We start from the raw sequence: 20,028 nt of genomic DNA, 5'->3' as shown, positions 1-20,028 counted from the left end.
AGAAGGACGATTCTCCAAATTACTACGGATAGAAAATCTAGATTTAATTAAAAACACAAAGGCTAGCTGTTGTAATATCATATACTTTTAGAATAGGTTGTGTATAATTAACATCAGTTATCGTCTTGTATGTATAATTTTCATATCCTCGTTGGTACCTCAACTTCAGCTTATAACTGTAGAACATAGTGTGCTCAAAGTATAGGGATTGTAATGCTGAGATGTTGCCTCAGAATTCCCTTGAGGAGAGCTTGGAGTTGATGGAATAAAGATTTCCTCTTACTCTAAATCTATGTGATCATTGGACGTATTATAGCACTAGCTTTATGCAATAACCTTTGATTGCTTCTCTAATATGGTCCACTTTGAAGGACAGTTATACATGATAAACACACTCTTCCATTAAAGAACACACCTGCTTCCATGAAGGACGCAGTACCTTGGTGGAATACCAAGTGTCAAGAGGATAAACCAAATGAAAGACAAAGACACTGGTACAAACATCCTCTCCATCTGAAAAGTAAACACTTCTGGCATCCAATCTCAATAGGTATTGTCCAATAAACATCTTTTAAATCTAGTTTTGCTAGACAATCTTTCTCTTTTAAAAAATCTCTTAACAGATGGATCCCCTCCATCCTGAAATGTCTTTAAACTAAATGACTGTTTCACCCTCAAGCTTTTCACTGGCCGCCAGCAAACTTATCTCTTGAATCGGCCATTTTGGCAACAGCATCTTTTCGCAACATCTGGGAGACCTCTGAGTCTACCAAATTTGTGTGTTCCTTGTTGAGAATTCACTCTCGTGCTTCTGTAATCTCCCTTTGTAATTCTATTTTGGGACCAATGATGGTCCCCGAATCCCATGGATCTCTTGTTATGTTTAGCAGATTTTGGATGAAATATTGTAGCATTCTTGTCACATTTGTTTGAAGGACAAAAAAGAAGTCTTTGTACTCACCTTGTGTTTCTCCTGAACTCTGGCCTCTTGGTCTATATCTCAATGTTCATCCCACTCTCCCTATATGTGGAAGGAAACCGATTGAGGATTAGAAAGCTCTTCTGTTATGGGGCCTCTACATTCCCTGGCTGAAAACCAGTCCCCTCCTGCCAGCCCTTCCAAAAACACTTGAACTGAACATGCATGTTAGGTTCATTTGAACCATTGATAAGGGAGTAGATTTAGAGACATATCTGCCTAGAGATTTAATGAGAACCTCTCCAACATGTAAACATGTTGGCTTGACTGAGGCTTTCTGATCGGCCGTATGCCGCTTGTTTAGGGTTTATTCTTAGATAAATAGATGGTGGCAGTGGATAACTTAAGCAGCTTGCACCTCTGTTATGTTTCCATATGGATTAGGTATTGCCTCACTTTTTTCAAGGCGTGCTCTATGTCTCAATACCATGCCACCGACTGTATCATACAATATATGCAGAAAAATTCTGCATATATAAATGAAAATTTAAAACATAGGCAGAGCACAGCACAAATAAGTAAACAGCTGAATTTCCACAATCAGCAAGGTTATTTAGTACAAAATATTTCTTTAAATGATTAGTTCAGTTTAATCATTTAGGGTTTATTCTCAATAGGATAGTGTTCCTTCTCTCCGTTATTAAATCTGCAGTAGCATTACCAATCATTCTGACAGCACAGGGGCTCCACCTTCTTAATAATGCCACATCTATGTGTATATTCTTTAAATGTTCTTCGTTAGCCATATTCATAATTCATGGCAAGGAACCTACATTATAATAAAATTTATCCTGGCATTGTTTTAGTAGACATTCTGTATACCTTATAGGGTAATGTTCTATCTTATAAAGGAAAGTAATAAGCTCTTAGTGTAGAAGTGGGGTATGACAAACCTTTTTACCTAGAACCAATATAGACCATTCCATACCCATTCTTTTATAAATGTTGTCACTTGCTCGATTGACCACCATTCAGAGGTATAAGTAAGGGTGTTATGAAAATGTATCTAAACTTTGCATCATATTGATTACATTCTGGAGATCTAAAACATACTCATTACATGATTTATCAGCATTATCTCCATAAAGAATTCCAAACTCATCCTCCAATTCACAGGACTCCAGTCTTCTTTTTGTGCCGCTAGAGACACCATGCTCGTTTTATACACAAATGCACAAGGAGAAGTGGGTTTGCTTGTTCAATCTGCACATCTACTGACATTCTACAAGTCTACAGCGAAAATCTCTGAACTTAAAACAGTAATAGGTGCTCAAAAAAATGGTGTCTTGACACCCACCCACTGGGGTGTAAATCAATCTGTGGACCTAAAAGATCCAGACCAAATATTAAACACACTGCACCAGAGAACAATCAATCATTATAACTATAATTCAATCAAGACGCATTTCAAATAATAGAGAATTATGGAAAAAAGTTGTTTTCCTCTTGGTGGAGTTTCCAGTAAGTCTTTTATCCAGTTTCTTAAGAGTCAAACTTCAATAAGAACTTCAGTCACACTTCAAAATCAGGTCTTGTGTGTTTTATTTCCAAAGCATGAGAGTAGATACAGCAGAAGCTTCCCAGCGTTTCACCCGCAGGGCTTTTTCACGGCTTAAAAGTAAAAAGTTCTTGTCAAGTATTGTAGTTGTCACAGGCTTATTAAATCTGTATGATGAAGATGAAGATTCTACACAGTCCAAGTAATCAGTTTCCCATATCGGAGCAATGTTGTGGAATCGGCAATATGTCTCCGTAAAGAAGTAATTAAAAGCGGGGCTGTGGAAGGTGTCCCACAGTCCAAGAATATTCCCAATACAATTCTTCGGACCTTGATACGTCCTGAGGCCTATAACAAGGGCTGCGTTCTGAGGGGCACGTACTCTCTTCCCGATTCCGTGATCAACCTCGGAATCGGACAGAGAGCCCCGCTTTTAATTACTTCGTTACGAAGACATATTGCCGATTCCACAACATTGCTCCGATATGGGAAACTGATTACTTGGACTGTGTAGAATCTTCATCTTCAACATACCGATTTAATACGCCTGTGACAACTACAATACTTGACAAGAACTTTTTCCTTTTAAGCCTTGAAAAAGCCTTGCGGGCAAAACACGCGTCGGCTGCTGCTGTATCTACTCTCATGCTTTGAAAATAAAACACACAAGACCTGATTTTGAAGTGTGTCTGAAGTTCTTAATGAAGTATGACTCTTAAGAAACTGGATCAAAGACTTACTGGGAACTCCACCAAGAGGAAAAAACTTTTTTCCATAGTTCTCTAATATTTGAAATGTGTCTTGATTGGATTATAGTTATAATGATTGAGTGTGCTCTGGTGCAGTGTGTTTAATGCTCCAGTTTTATATACTGTTCTTTCCTGCCTTGCAGTTAACATTCCTGTTGCAAATTGGGTTACTAGTTGAGGGGGTTGACACCCTACTCAAGCATCAACTTCAGCTCTTGTCAGGGTTAAAACACCCACGCAAACCCCAAATCAACCAGTGTTTAACCCTCAGATAGCTTGGGACAACATCTGTCAGGCTTAACTTAGAAGAAATGCATAAAGTATGTCTGCAGCACTTTAAACAACAATGAAGTGAAAGCACAACACTAGAAAAAACGCACACCAGTTAGAAAGGGTAACTTTAAATAAATGATGTAAGACCAAAGCAACAAAAATCCAATTAGTAGAGCAAGAGATATGCAATTTTAAAGTTTGAAGTGAAAATACTGCCTCGCAGTACAGAGCGCCAACTGTGGTTACTGGTCGCGCTGGACAAGAACATGGCTATAACTTCTGGCCAGCCGTGAAGGAGGGGAGACCGGATAAATTAACCTAGTTAGGTACTCTGAACAAAGTACCTTAAATCCTAGTTTCTGGAGCATTCATTGATGCCTTGTCAAGGATACGTCGTGCAGCAGCAGTTCCGAGGAAGCTGCGGTGCTGTGATATAGAGGTGGTGTCGGTAAGGATGCCATCGACAAGGGGTTTGTGATGCAAAGTTCTTGCGCTAAGAATGCACCACACAGCGGCGGTTAAGAGGACACTGAAGGGCTGCAGTGCAAAGTCCTGAATCATCGAGGATGCTACCAACGAGGGGCTTACAATGCGTAGGGCCTGTGATGAGGATGTGTCACACAGTGGCTGTTCTGAGGAAGACATTGGCGGCGATAAGAGGTCCTATGTCAAAGATAGAGTCAGGCCATAGAGGTACTGATGCTTTTGCGACGAGAAGCATCATACAGCATTGGTTCTCCTCACAGGACCAGAGTGGGGCTGGCACAGCACCTAGGACTACGGTGGCACCACTTAGGTAGTAGGACTCACAGCAGACAGAGTGCTGGTGCTGGGTTTAAGTTGAATGGAGCCGTTTTGTCTCTCAGTCTCTGATCATCAGGCCATCTAACCTGCTCTTAGGGGTGTTATGGTGGCCCTGTGTTCAAGATGCCAGTACAGTCCTTTTCTCTCAAGCAGAAAGGCAGCAGAGTGGTGGTCCTTCTTGCAGAGTAGCACAGCAGTCCTTCTGAGGCTTCCACAGGTCTAGAGGTGTACTGAAGAGTTGAGTCTGTGGTTCCAATATTTATACCTGGCGCCCATTTTGAAGTAGGACAAGATTCCTGAGATTTCCCCAGAGGTGTTTGTAATTTCCTGCCCTGTCCCTTTATGAGAGTGCTCAAGTAGAGGCTTTGTGATGTGTAAATGTGGTAGGTGGCAACTCCTCCTCTCTTCGAGTCAGAGATTACCCATCCTGCCAACACCTGGGTCCCCTTTGTATCCCTCTCTGGGAGCAATACACAAAGACTCGCTGCAAGATACACCTAATCATGTGCCCATGAATATAGTCTACAGGCACCAAACGGTTGGTACAAGAACATGCCAACTTTCTAAAAGACTTGTGACTTACACCGACTTCACCATTACAGGAGGTTTTAAATCACAATTCTTTAGACGCCAGACTCAACAATCCTACCTGTTCCTAGTTTAAAGATATCACTTATTAAATGTAATAGCTTAACCCAATGTTATCTTATGGGAGAGGCAGGCCTTGCAGTAGTGTGAAAAATGACTTGAAGAGTTTCTTCCTACCAAGACATGTCACAGTTAAAAATACATGTCCAACTTTTTAAATACAGCCCAATGGGCTGGTTAGAGCCTACTCTAGGAGTGACATGTATTTAAAAGGAAGGTCTAGGCCTCGCAAAAGGTTTATTTATTTTGCCAGGTCAATGGCAGTTGAAAACGGCACACAGTCAGGCTGCAAAGGCAGGCCTGAGACATGTTGAAAGGGCTAATCAAGTGAGTGGCACAATAGGTGCTGCAGGTCCACTAGTAACATTTAATTTAGAGACCCTGCAATCTTGTAGTACCACTTTACTTGGGACTTACAAGTAAATTACATGTTTAAATTGGGTGTAAGCCAACTTTATGATGTTTAGAGGAGAACACACATACACTTTAGCACTGGTTAGCATTGGTAAGTGCACAGAGTCCTAAGACCAACAACAACAAGATCAGAATAAGTGGAGGAGTAAGGTAAAACATTTGGGGGAAGACTTCCCTAATGCTGTTAGGTCTAACAGTTCCTCTATTCAATGTATTCTTAAGCATGATGGTCTTCTAACTTTGCTTCCTTGGATGGCTTTTTGACCCCGGTTCAGTCTATCTTCGGCAATTCTTGCCAATGTATCCTTGCTTCTTTGCAATCAACTTACTAGTCTTGATTTATCATCTCACGTGTCACAACAGAAAGTTCTCTCCCCTGTGTATTTTTCCTGTTGTGCAGATGTTGTTTTGTCACACATGCTCACATGAGCTTGCCCCATCAACCACCAACCATAGTGCCTTGGGCCCAGTTGAAGGATTTTCGCTTTCAGTGTGTTGTGGAATGAGCTCTTTCTCCATGATCCTGAATGTGTGCCCGAGTCGCTTCACAGCACCTTGATGAACTCCTTAGACTCTTCTCCTGGGCTGCTGGTTGTCTGGGGGGTACTGTAGAGGTGCATTCATTGATCTCTGTTGAGATATCAGTGTTTTTGTTCACCACGTGTCTCCCTGGACCTTTTTGTATCCTAAGGCAATAGAAAAATCCAAACATGATTTGCAATTTCAAAGATATGGCATATTCTACTTAAAACACGTTTTACTTAAAATCCACCTAGCATTGGCTAACTGTATTCTTCTGTAATCTTAAAAAGTGGGTGAACAGGAAATTAGACCACCTTATTTCCCCCAAAACTATGGACTCCTGTGAGTCTGCAGTCCAATGCATTCAACAGTGGCCCTATCATCCTATTAATTGTAAGAATTCCTTTACCTAATTTAGGGCTGGCTCCTCTGCCCATTATGTTGGTGACCTTTCGATCATGCTATAGCAGACTGAAAAGTATGCAGGAAGACCCTTCAACACCATGACCTTTGAAATAGGATGTTACCACCGCCCCTTCCAGCTCTATGAAACACGCTCACATATCTATGTTTAATGAGCTCCACCTGAGTATGTGATTGCTGAACTTCATCTGAAGTACCTACTAATAGGTGTGGATTTGACTGCCAGTGTCTCTGGATCCAGGAACAGGTTTGCAGGTTTGGGATTCATGACAATCATAGCAAGAAATTGACCTTTAGTTAACTTTGACAGTGGTGCAGCTTTTAATGCCCAAGTTCTATGAAGACAGCCAGATTTAGATACCTTATTTATAAGGAGATGCATATTATGTGTAGCATTTGCCCTCTCTGTAGTATCCAGCTTTGTATGTAAGTAGGTACATTTGTTTTTACCTGATTGTAGTAGTCTTATTAAGTCATATTCCTATAGTTGCTCTGTTCGGAGTTTCTACTCCACACCAACTCTTTAATGAGCTTTGTACTACTCTGCTTTACTATCCTGAGAGTAAGGGGTTTTATGGGGGCCACGTTTACTAAGCTCCTTTGGTGTCTAATAATATGAAGTGTTGAGGAAAACAGAGGTAAACATCTTCAAGATTCATGATTTGAACCCTGTAGCCTCATATTGACCTCGGACCACCCAAACTTGTTCTCACACCCAGGCTGCTCATTCTTGTCTTCGCTCACACTTCGATTTCCTCTGCTTGCCTTTTGCAGGAGATGGTCCCTTTCCTGGCGTGATTGACATGTTCGGTGGAATTGGAGGATTGGTGGAGTTTCGCAGTGGTTTGTTGGCCAGCCGTGGCTTTGTATCTCTCGCCCTGCCTTACTTTGGATATGATGACCTGCCTCCTGTCTTAAATGAGGTGGATCTGGAGTACTTTGAAGAAGCAGCAGATTTTCTAATAAAGCATCGAAAGGTGGGTTATTTGTGCACTAACATTGTTTTAAATTATTTGTTGCCATTCCTCTTCCCTGGCTTTATCTTCCCTACTGCTCAGCCAGGATGAGTGCTGGAATGTGTGATGACGTCACAGAATGCTTGGTTGCTTGGTTATGTGTGGAGCGTCAGTTGGTGGATGCAGGCTGAGCAGCTGGGAGGCTGTTCCTGTTGGGGCTATACTTCCATCTGCCTATCTTCTACCCTGGAACTAAGCCTGAATAAACCTATCCTGTTTTATACACCTGGCAAATGGACTTTCTACTTTCTTTTGGGGCGGGAGGAGGACACGCAATGGGGCATCCCAATTTTGGATCTGGCTCCAGTTAGGCGGTGGACCAACGACATAATACGATCGAACACCATCTGCATGGAACAGGGACTTAGAGCCCTAAATGGGAGAACGAAGAGTGACAGGGGAGGAGCCTGCACATTTTACAATGGCCGTAGCCAAAGTCGGATAGACTATGTCCTTTGTAGCCTGAATCTGTGGCAGCTAGTATGTGACATGGAAGTAAAGGATAGATTGGAGAGTGACCCCAATCCTCTCTGTGTGGCCCATAATTGGTGGTCGGTTACAATAGGGAATTCTCAGTCAACCAATGCTCTGCTGCCTGACATGACTAATGACATGCGTAGATTGAATTGGCTGAGTGTATTGGCCAATGTGGAATCTATGGCATTTATAACCTCCGAGGTGGATATTGCAATCACCGCTATAGAGGATGTAACTTCAGTAATTCCAGGGTCAAGGGAAATAACTGATATCCATGATAAACTATTTTCCCTCCTAAAACCGCATTTCCTGAGGCCCCGCAAGATAAATAGCAAACAACCACCTAGACTAGCAAAAATGGTATAATCACCAGTGTAGGGAAGCTAGGCTAAGCTTGGGCAGAGCAATTCGGAGTAGGGATGGTGTAGTGATTATTGGCGCCAGAAAGCACTATAAGGCCAGCCTATCCCTGGCTAAAAAACTATGGGATGAACAACATTGGGTTGAATTAAAGGAGGCCTCGGGGGCTAAGGATTCTAGGTTATTCTGTAACATTATCAAGTGGGGTAAAGGTGGAATTCCAGATAAACCCGGTAACAACGTTCCAAAGGGTGTCTGGGTTGATCACTTCAAACATCAATATGCTGAGACTGCACAGTATAAGGGTGTGGAAGCAATTCTATCTGTATATTCCACTGGGAATTTATTTTCTCTTAAAGAAACTGAAGATGCTCTATGCACTGTTCCCCGGGGAAGGGTCCCGGGTTTAGATGGCATACCAGCTGATGTTTTTATTAATGATAAGGCGCGGTGGGCCAGATATATATTCCTTTTGGGAAATGCCATTGCAAAGGGTTCGGTCGTCCCGGATTTATGGAGGGGAGCGATCATCATACCCATATACAAAAAAGGGGATCGGTCTCTCCCAGTTAACTACAGGCCGATAAGCCTGATTGCCACTGTCCAAAAAGTGGTAGGTAGGATGGTGGTTAACAAATTGATGGATTGGGTTGACGATAACAATGCACTGTCCCCTTACCAGGCTGGCTTTCGGCGGGCCACCAGTACAGTTGACCAGGTGTTTCGTTTTGCTCTGCTACAGTGGGGGGCGGTGGTGCTAGGAGAAGGCAGCCTGTATGTTGCTTTTGTTGACCTGCGGGCTGCCTTCGACCTGGTCCCAAGGAGAAAGCTCTGGGCAGTTCTGAGCAAAATGGGTCTCCCGGCTGAGCTACTTACCCTGGTAATGAGGTTGCATGAGTGCAAATTCGCTAAAATCCAATGGGGCATGCATGGCGAATCCTCTGCCGACTTCCCGGTTGAACGCGGAGTGCGCCAGGGGTGCGCAATGGCTCCCCTGCTTTTCTCATTGTTCATAAATGGGACTGTGGCTCGAATGTTGGACGCCAGTATAGATGCGCCATCGCTGGCGGGCCTCAGGGTCCCAATCCTGATGTTCGCCGACGATACGCTAATTCTATCTAAAACTCCAGTCGGTCTGCAGCGAGCTCTGAACATCTTTGATTCGTTTTGCGGGGAACATGGCCTAGAAGTCAATGTGGGTAAGACCAAGCTGATGGCCTTTGCACCAAAACGCAGACCCAGGCCAAAAATATTTTTGAACAACTGTTTGCTAGAGGTGGTTACTGTATTTTCCTATCTTGGGATACAGATAACAAATGATTCCAGATGGTCCCAGCACATAGAAATGGCGGTCTTGAGGCACCAACAGATCTCGGGGGCACTTCGGGTGGATCACAAAAAATCAAGGACCAAACAAATAGAACCCGTTTTGGCAGTATATGATGCCAAGGCTCTTGGGTCTGCTCTATATGGGGCAGAGCTGTGGGGCTTTGGGAAGCTTCTCCCCTTACAGACCTCAGAGAACAGGTTTCTTAGGGGAATTACAGGACTCTCACAGAGCACCCCACTGATTCCCCTTGGTCTTGACCTGGGGAGGAGAGCAGTTAGTGACCTAGCGAGGTTGCGCCCGATTCTCTATTGGAGACGCCTCTGGACTACCTCGGAGATCATGCACTACGCAGAGGGGTTTTTAGCCATAATAAACGCAGATATTTTTCATAGGATAAATTGGCTAAAAAATCTTAGGTCTTCTCTATGTGATCTTGGTCTCTCGAATTTATGGGATAATCCAACCGGGGAGCTTTTTCCAAGCAAAAAAGCGATCAAAGATCTATATTGGGATCATGTAGCTGCAAGAGTTTGGAGTAAAACTAAATCTGACTCCATGACGGGGCGCTTTGTGGTAAACTGTATCCAGCCCTGGAACCCTACTGGGACAGCATAACCAACCCTGGGGACAGGAAGCTTTTCTTTCAGTTAAGATCAGGTGCTCTTCCATTGAGATCACTGACAGGCAGGTGGAGGAGTTCTTCCACCCTATATTGTCCAGCTTGTGGTGCATCAAAAGAAAGTATAGGCCCCTTTTTATTCTCTTGCAAAGCCTATGTTACCCCGAGCAAAGTTTGGTTAGTCCCTGTTTGTAAAACCTTAGGGACATTCAGGGGTGTTGAGGCCTTACGAATCATTTGTACTTCCACCCACATGCCTGTAGCTCTAGCAACAGCTAAGTATTTGGGCTGGGCATGGTCTATTAGACGGAGGGCTGTCGCCTTGAGTACACTGATTGGGACACCCTTTCTGGCACCTGTAGAATTATGTATCCAAATTTTAAATTTATTTGCTCATGAAATTGTGTATGTTTGTGTAATCTTTTTTAAACTACTGTATTCAATGAGGAAACAATTATCTATTGATGTATTTTAAATGTATGTTTGTGCTTTTATGAGTTAATCCTCGAATAAAGCTTTGATACGACTTTCTACTAACAACAGACATGTGTTTGACGTTTTCAATATCTGTTCTTTTAGTTGGTCTTCTGGGGATTGTAAGCTCAATTGTTTCCTTGTTGGCAGAGCACTCAGAACTAGCAGGAGAAAAAACAAATACCAAATAGAATAGCTATGTTTTCGGAAGTTACGTTTTATTGTACCTATTAGACCAGTCAGTCTTAGGCTGGTCTTCCCCTCAACTTGCTTCTTCCTCCTCTATTTTTCTGAACTTCTTTTTGCTGGTATTAGGATTCTACACACTGCTAACCAGTGCTAAAGTGCTTCTGCTCGCTCCTCTGATTCATTTTATCATTGACATATTTAATTTACTTATACATTCCTAGTAAAGTACACTATATGTGCCTAGGGCCTGTACATTAAATGCCACCCCTTTTAGTAGCCCTTTAAACATTTCTCAGGCCTGCTATTACAGAGCCTCTGTGTGCAGTTAACACTGCCATTTCGACCTGGCAAAATAAAATGTTTGTGAGGCCCAAAGATTCCTTTTTAATACATATAAGTCACCCATATGGTAGACCTTGGAAAGCCCAGAGGGCAGGTGCAATGTATTTAAAAAGTAAAACATATACTATTACATTTTACATGTCCTTTTAGTGAAAACTCTTAAATTAGTTTTTACTACTGCAAGGCATATCTCTCCCATAGGATAAGATTGGAGTTGCCTTATTACATTTTATAACTTCCAACCAAATCCGCCAAGTTTGGTATCTCAGGAAATCCTAACTTATGGTGAAGTTCTGAAAATACCCTTTCCAGAAAGTTTTCATTTTCTTTGTTTAACCATTTGGTGCCTGCAGCCTGTCTCTGGCCACATGACTGGTGTAGTTAGCAGTTGGGCTTTGTATATGCCACCTAGACAGCAGAATACAATGGGAGTTTAGGTGTGACTTGATGGGCCATCCACACAGGGTGAGAGGGAGAAGCCTGAATAGGCAATGTCCTGTCCATACACAAATGACTGCACACCCCTCTGCGGTGGGTCTGGAGCCAGGGCAGGAAGGGAGGACATCTGTTCACTTCACAAGCATCTCATTGAAGTCTCCCCCACTTCAAAGTCACCACTGGGTATAAGTACTAGACCTCAGACACCACCACGTCAGTTCAGGGCTGGACCTTGCTGTGCTGTTACAAGGACTGCCGCTTTGCTGGAATCCTGCTTTGCTGTGGTGGCCTGCTGCCCTCTTGACTGGGTGAGAAGGACTGGACCTGCATCTCTTGAACCCAGAACTCAGGGTGACTTCAAGGGCTAAAGGACTAGAGCCTGATCTGAAGGCACAGGGACAAAACAGACTTCTAACAAACTTGCAACGGCACTTGGTCTCTGCTATTTGTAAGTCTACCCTGCAAAGTGGTGCCACCCTAGTCCTGGACCTTTGGAAGTGGGCCTAAGGTGCTTATCAGCAGAACCAATGCATCCTCTATCTGAATTGATGCATATCCTTGGCTGGGCGGTGAATTCTTGAGCAGAACTAATGCATCACAGCTGCTGCGTGGACCCGGTGCTGAAGGCCAGCATCATATTCGCAGTCCTCGGACCCGGCGCATCTCAGTTGGGGAAACCCATCTCTGTCCCAGGTACCCGCATTCCTCATTGACTGCAACTTCAACAATGACACAATAGCACCTTGCATTACAGCCGCGCTGCATCTCGGGACTGACTCATTGCACCAGCTGCACAGCTTTTTTTCGACCCAAATCCGTGTAACGTTCCACAACTAAGATCTAAGGTACTTTCTTCAGCAGGTATAACTGGGTCCCTGTAGCTGTCCCCCAACCCATTGTGGTTGAGCTGAACTAGTAACTTTGTTGTAGTGCAGGACGACCAGATATCCCTTGTTAGCGCTTTGTGCTTTTGGACGCAAGTTTACTGTAAAACTTTGAAACTCAATATCTCCCGTTTCCCATATTTGATTTTCGTTGTTTTGGTCTTGTTTTATTTATTCAATGCTACGTTATTTTTTTATCTCTGTTGTGGCCTCCTTTTGTGGTGTGTTGTCACTCTATGACACAGTTTGAAGTATTGCACATTTACTTTACACATTGCCTCTAAGTTAAGCCTAGCGGTACAAAAGGGGGTGGTGATGGACGGAGCATCATGGGAACAGTCCAGCCCGAACTGCCAAGCCATGCCTTCCCTGGACCGGAAACAAGCTTCCTAGGACCGGTTTCTGGCATTTCAGCCGTCTTCAGCCAGGCTTGCTTGAATCCAGTGGCAAAGTGAGCAAGAGACTCACGTCTGAGCATACCCTGCCAACTTATGGCAAACAAAGCGGTACAAAAGGGGGTGGTGATGGACGGAGCATCTGAACCAATCAAACACTCACACCCAGTCAACAGATCTGGGTTTAATCCATCACCGTTCTTTAGCCCACTCTGCCACCCCAATTCAGACATGGCCATATGCAAATCAGTCTGACCCTGTGCCTCATGGGAACAGTCCAGGGGGCCTGGCTTAGGCGCCGATGCGGGCAGAGATGTGAGTGTCGAGCTCCGCCTGTGATCCCCGCAGTAATCCTGAAAACAAACCCCCTAAACCCACCCAAGTGCCACCGAGGGGTGATCTAGAGGAGAGGAGCTGGCCATGAACATCGTGGGTTTCTTGAACGGCGAAATCCGACACTGTGGAAGGATTTCCCAGGCGACGCTGAGCGCGATCGGCGCTTTAAAAATGGCGAGTCGCTCAAGCTGAGAGACGCCTACGAGAAGCTGAGAGAGCCGTGGATGGAGGCTCTGTACTGCCTTGTAGGACGCACTGCCGTTGGAGTTGGAGTGGCGCCGGAGCTCGTGACTATTGGCGAACCACATTGCGGTGGTTGGGCTGCTTGGAGGACGACTACCGGACTGGGCTAAGTGGCGGATATCGGGACTGGCGGCAAGGCCCTGAGTGGGGGAGCGGGTCGACCGTGACGGTGGTGGTCCCTATTTGGCAGCGCTGGTGAAGAGCGGTGGCCTGCACTGGCTGGTGCGTTGGACAGGAGTGCCCAGGGGTCCGCCGGGTTGGCCTGATCCTCACTCGGGCTGCGCTAGCGAGTCAGGGGTGCTGAAGATGGGGGCCAGGACTCGGGGCATCCTGAGCCATGTACAATTGTTGAAACTTTGCCAGCGGCGATCGATGGAGAGGGTTACATGCCCCTGGGGCATGGCTGGTGGCACCGTGAGGCGAGATCAGCTGCCAACGACTATTATTGTCTACAATGGGGAAACTCGAGCGTCCTGACCTGGCATCGCTGGGGCCGGTTATGGAGTTGGGCCCGCAATGTGAATAGAGAGTGTGTGTGGCTGGCTGGCTCGGGCCTACGCAGATGGCGCTGTGAGCGGAAGGCTCTGACTGGTGGAGTTGAAAAGTGCATTCCCTGCGGGAGACGGGCTGGCCGCCTAATAGGGGCCTTGGAGGTCTGCTGGACTGGGTTTTGACCCCGGGCCTGCCTGCTACATGCTGTGCAGTCCATCTCCTGGGGCCCTTTGTGAGAGTTTGTCCTACCGACATCATGGGCAAGCCCCGGGGAAAGAAAGAAGATGGCCCCCAACCCTCTGATGCTGAGTCCCCGGCTCAAGATGGCCAGGATACGCAGGATCCGGTGCAAGAACCTGGGCTGCACCAACAATTGGATAGGATCCTATCCTTCATCGCGGACTCACGGGCTGCCCTGCAGCAGGACATTGCACAAGTGGCGACGGGGTTGGTCCTTCTGCGAGCAGACCACTCGAAGCTATCGGATGGGTGAAACATGTAGATGACGTGATCTAAGAGGTATCACCTGCACAGACCACACTGGCTGCAACGATGGCGGGCGCTCTGGACCGGATCACAGCGCTGGAGAAATGTGCGGAGGACGCGGAAGGGAGGAACAGGTGGAACAACATTCGGGTGGTAGGCCTGACGGAGAAAACAGAGGGCTCAGATATGGTGCGATACCTGGAGGACTGGCTGAGAACGGAGGTGGCCCCTGAGGGATTGTCCGCCTTCTACACTCTTGAGCGTGTGCACCGTGTCCCGGCTCGACCCCCACAATAGGGACTTCCTCCTTGACCAGTGGTGGCAGGCCTGTTGCACTTTAGGGACAGAGACTTGCTTCTTCAAAAGGCTCGCATGGATGGCCCATACCAGGTCGGCAATAGCAAAGTCACCCTTTTCCCAGACTATTCTTTTGAGACTCAGCGGCATCGAGCAACCTTCCAAGCATTAAAGAAGGAATTGCGAGTAGAGGGGATATAGTACTCCCTGATCCTCCCGGCCAAGCTCCGCACCATACTGGATGGGAAAACCTGTTTTCATGATACACCAGAGGAAGCGTGGACATGGCTGGAGTCTTATCGCGCTGGCAGGGATTGGCCGGAACGAGAGGCGCGGGCGCTGGCTGTGGATTCGATGCCCCGAAGATCAGAGCGTATAAGACGCCGGTGTCGGGGGCTACGGAAACCATCAACCTCACAAACTGAGTTGGAGCGCAAGGAAGCATTGGCAGCGGTGTCGGCGCTCTCTGGGGAACTGTTGCTGGCCTCACCAAGAGGTTCAGAACCGGACAATGCTGGGGGCGCTTCGGAGGCGGACACTTCAGCATCGGACAGCGTACATTTACCACTGGTCACACCGGGAACGGCGGATGGCCTGATGGATGAGTATATTCTGTATATTATGTGTGGGAGGTGGGCCTGCTCTGGACAGTTGCAGTTAGTGAGCTTGGGGAGGAAAGTGGTTCTTGTGAGCTCCCTGGGGAACTACATAGTGCTAAGATGGAGGGGGGCCCCGGGATTGGCTTCGCATGGACAATGTGGTCTGAGGCCTAGACCGTTGAGATATGCGTATTGTGCTTGGGGGGTATTGGGGGGGTGGGTTGTTTTGGGGATCTGTGTGCGGAGATTGGGTGATGCACTGACTAATTACTGATTGCTTGCTAGGCCCTTTCCAGCCCCCGCCGGATGGTCCGTAGTTAGTTGGCCTGAAGCACTTTAAGGCAGTTGTTTGGCTTGTTTGGATGGGATTCACTATGTTGGTGCCTGTTCTTGAGGGGAGGGTGATGTTGTTGGTGGGGTGGGGTGGTGGGGGGAAAGGAATTGTTTGAGTGGGGAAGGGTGCCCGCCGACACGGCTAGGAGGAAATAGAATGTTCCTGTGTTTTTTGCATCACTGTTATGGGTCCGTTACCTGATGTGAAATGAGTGACTTGGAATGTTGGGGATTGCACTCCATGCAGCGTAGGTATAAAGTCCACTCTTATTTAGTGCGTAGGGGCATACAGATAGCCTTTCTACAGGAAACACACTTGACTAAAGCAGAGGGATTGGCACTGCAGCGCAGATGGAGAGGTCAACTCTACTACACCACTTATTCAGCATTTGCAAAAGGGGTGTTGATTTGGATCAGGGCGGGGGTCCCCTTTCAGAAGACTGATCAGTTGGTGGACTCTGAGTCCCGTTATGCAGTGGTTAGAGCACGCCTTTATGGGCAGGAGGTGACTCTTTGCAGCGTTTATGCCCCTAATGTAGAGCAGGTGCCCTTCTTGGAGAACTTATCTGTCGCCCTTGCAGATTATTTTACTAACCCGGTACTGATGGAGGGGGATTTTAACTCTGTTGCGGACATGACCATGGACAGATCCCATCCACCACTACCCACAGCTCCGGTTCATAAACTGGCGCGGCTCAGGGCCCAGTGGCAAGCTCACTGGGGATTTATAGATGTTTGGCGAGCGCATCCCCCAGACGACAGAGACTATTCGTACTTCTCGGCTTTGCATGACTTGCATGTACGACTTGATGCGGTCCTGTGCAGCCCTGGCTTGGTACTTATGGCAATTGATAGTGAATACTTGTCGCGTATTATCTCAGACCATAATCCATTATTGGTGAGCTTCTGTTGGGTTGCAGAGCGCCCTATTGTTCCGACCTGGAGACTGCGACCGGAATTGTTGGAGGACCCAGACTTTCGCGCGGAGCTGGGAGTCAGAGTTGAGCGATACTTTGCGGTGAACATAGGCACGGCCACGACAACTGCCCTGGAATGGGACGCTTTTAAAGTAATGGTCCGCGGAATATGTATTACCAAGTGGGTGAGAGTGCGGAAGCTGTTGCTGCAGGAAATCGAGGCTGGGGAAAGGGCACTTAGGGAGGCTGAGCGAGCTTGCTCTAGTGGTGCTGAGACACGGGACATGGTCCAGACCCGGAAGGAAGCAGTGGCAGTGGTTGTGGAGTGTTTAAGGTGCTTCGACCATAGAGCTTATTTGGTTTGCGCGCATGCTGAAAGGGATAAGGTGTGCACCCTATTGGCTTGGCTGGCCGACCCCGTCCATAGATGCGTGCCGATAGTGGCGCTGACTTCATCATTGGGACGACTAGAGTACACGCAACATCAAATTATTGATCGATTTCGTTCCTTTTATGCGGCTCTATATACGAGCCAACTGGAAACTGGGGAGACGGACGTGCAAGCGTTCTTGGAAGAGCTGGAGCTGCCTACCATTGAGGCAGAGGAGGCGGAGTCCATTGGCCAGGATATCACACTTGCTGAAATTCGCTGTGCCATTAAGCAGCTGGTGCGCAACAAAACTCAGGGCAGTGAAGGACTACCCATCGAATTCTACTTAGCGTATATCCTCGCTCCCAGATTGCTGGCGGTAAATAAAGAGGCCAAGCAGTGGGGTGTCCTTGCGACCTCAACTAGGGACGCTATCATTATTCCCCTCCTTAAACCAGGGAAAACCTCGACTGATCGGTCTGCTTATCGGCCTCTCTCCATGCTCACCTCAGACTACAAGATATTGAGTCGGGTGCTGGCTACTCGACTCCTTCCCTTTATGACGTGGCTGGTTCACTCTGACCAGGCCGGCTTCATCCCGACCCGCAATACGGCTGGTAGCATACGCAGGCTAATACGACTGCTAGATGGGGACTATGGAGCAGAGGGACAGGCAGTGGTCCTCTCGGTGGATATTGCCAAGGCATTCGACAGCCTGTAATGGCCATATTTGTTCTCAGTCATGAAAGCCTTCGGTCTTGGAGAAGGGTATGTCCACTGGACGGAAATATTGTATTTGTCGGCAAATGCTAGGGTGAGGGTTGGCAGAGTCATTTCCTCTTCATACCCTGTGGGGCGTGGCTCTAGACAGGGCTGCCCACTCTCCCCGCTGCTTTTTGCCCTAGCAATGGAGCCACTATCTGCGCATGCTCGGATGGGGTGGGCGTTCGGAGACTTGAGTCTTAATGATCGGACGCATTATATCTCGCTATATGCGGATGATCTCCTGTTGTTTCTGAGAGATGCGGGAGAAGCACTGAAGGGAGTGCGCTCCCTGCTCGGCTGGTTTGGTGATGTTTCTGGTCTGCGGTTTATTTCCAGTGACCAGGATGTGCGACCCGCCTGCACTACCACCTGGTTTGGCGTGAGAGCCTAGGTGTCTTCCCTACCTGGGAACGCAAGTGTATCACACTCAGGAAGATCTCCTCGAAGGCAACATAGGTAGAGCGCTAAGGGGCCTGAAGGGCAGCATGTAATTCTGGGGGACCTTACCATTGTCGGTGGCGGGTCGAGTAGCACTGTTGAAAATGGTGGCGCTCCCTCTGCTTTTATATTTTTTCCGGACCCTGCCCTTTACGAATACCCGTCGCGCTGTTTTGGCAGCTCCGCTCTGCAGTGGGGAGCTTTATCTGGGGGGCAGGGTGGCGCCCGGTAGCATTGGATACTTTGGTGCGTCCAAGGGCTGAAGGGGCCTTGCTGTCCAAGATTTTGGGCTATACTACTTAGCCGCGCAATTCCAGCACCTTCCCCAGGCAGTGACACAAGAGTTTCGAGGAACTGAGAGGGAGACGGATTCGGAAATGCCACGGCACGTCATATCCTTTGTGGTCCTACAGCAAAGATTACAGACTACTGGCTTATCGACAGTCAATTGCGCCCTGATGCATTGCTGGAAACAGTACCACAATAGAATTGGGGTGCAACAACCTTATGCTCCGGAATTACCATTAGGCATGTGCACGGCCCTATTGCATGGCAGGGATTGGTCTGCCCTTGTGGAGTGGGAAGCACTGGGCCTCCAGATGGTGGGTGATCTGTTTGGAGACGGCGTATTGTTGCCTTTTGGCCCACTGCAGGGGACTTTGGCCTCCCGCAAGGTCATTTCTTATTACATACGGCCCTGGGTACCGCCATCCAGAAACATTGGGGCACTGGCCTTTGGGAACCACCTACAAGCAAGGCGTGTCAATATGTGGTGATGGACCTGTCTATCTCGAACATAAGCTCAAGGCCCACGTCCCAAGCAGGACGCTACGCTCTTCCAGCAAAGCCCTTCTCTCTGTACCCAGAGTTCGAACAGTCAGAAATGGAGACAGAGCCTTCAGTAAAACTGCCCCAGAAGCCTGGAACTCCCTCCCCATTCAGTTGAGGTTAGAGCCTGATCACATGAAATTTCGAAAACAGCTAAAAACCTGGCTCTTCTAGCCAGTTGAGCCCTCCTACTTCCTGGAATCAGTTGGTCATGAGGATCCTCTTTGCCTGCTAGCGCTCCGAGACCTTCGGGTGATTTATGCGCGATACAAATGAAATAAAATGGAAATGGAAATACCACCACCAGAGACACCCAGCACAGCTGGAAAAGCATCTCAGAAGAGAAGTGGGCGTCTGTCCTCTCTGAGCACTATCCCAAGCACACCAGCGACTTGGAGAAAGCCATCAAAAACCTTGGCAGCTAGATCACCATATGCACCAACACCCCAGCTCACCACATGCTCAATCTATTGGCAAGAGCCTGACCACAGGTCAGCTGATACACAGAGAAATTCAGGTTGATGAAACACCAATGCAAGCAACTGGAGTGCAAATGGAGAACACGTCAAGACACTACAGATAAAAACATCTTAAAATCAACCCTAAGATGCTACAAACAGCTCTTGCAGATTGAATTGATGCCAGCACTAACAGCAGCATGGAAATCTTTGCTTTCATCAAAGATTTCACTGTGCCTCCTGCCATCTCCAGCAACATCATCCCCTCACAAGACATTTGGAAAAATCTCTAGGCATTCTTCTGTAAAAAAAATCACCTCCATATTCAGAAACTTCGACCCTCAACCCGTGTTGCAAGGATCCTGCTCATACACAGAACTGTGCACAGACACCCAGGACATCAGTGAATTGTGGTGTACCAGAAACTCACATCAGTACCTAGAAAAACGCCAGCCAGCTAGCATCAGTGTCACATTAGCTCTTCGTCCTATATCAAAGTAACCAATGATTAGACAACCTAGAACATGCAACTTAGGACCATCTCAGGAATGGTGGGAAGTGAGAACACTCTTTCATTATACTCTCATACCAGTCCACAACAGGAGTAAATAAGAGACACAGTAAAGTTAAAA

The 20,028-nt window shown here is 46.9% G+C and overlaps 1 protein-coding gene across 1 annotated transcript in view; it reads left to right on the top strand.

The window, feature by feature from the left end:
* The window catches only part of LOC147740922 (acyl-coenzyme A amino acid N-acyltransferase 1-like), a 212,727-nt gene that overhangs the window by 117,812 nt on the left and 74,887 nt on the right, over positions 1-20,028 (top strand). The window contains exon 3 of the mRNA XM_086952210.1: positions 7,085-7,287. Within this exon, the coding sequence (XP_086808336.1) occupies positions 7,085-7,287 (203 nt within the window). The remainder of the gene's footprint in view (positions 1-7,084; positions 7,288-20,028) is intronic.

The sequence above is a fragment of the Lissotriton vulgaris genome, chromosome 1_1 (assembly GCF_964263255.1).
Source record: "Lissotriton vulgaris chromosome 1_1, aLisVul1.2, whole genome shotgun sequence".
Taxonomy (NCBI): domain Eukaryota; kingdom Metazoa; phylum Chordata; class Amphibia; order Caudata; family Salamandridae; genus Lissotriton; species Lissotriton vulgaris.
The sequence above is the reverse complement of the archived record's forward strand: the minus strand, read 5'-3'. Positions and strand labels throughout refer to the sequence as shown.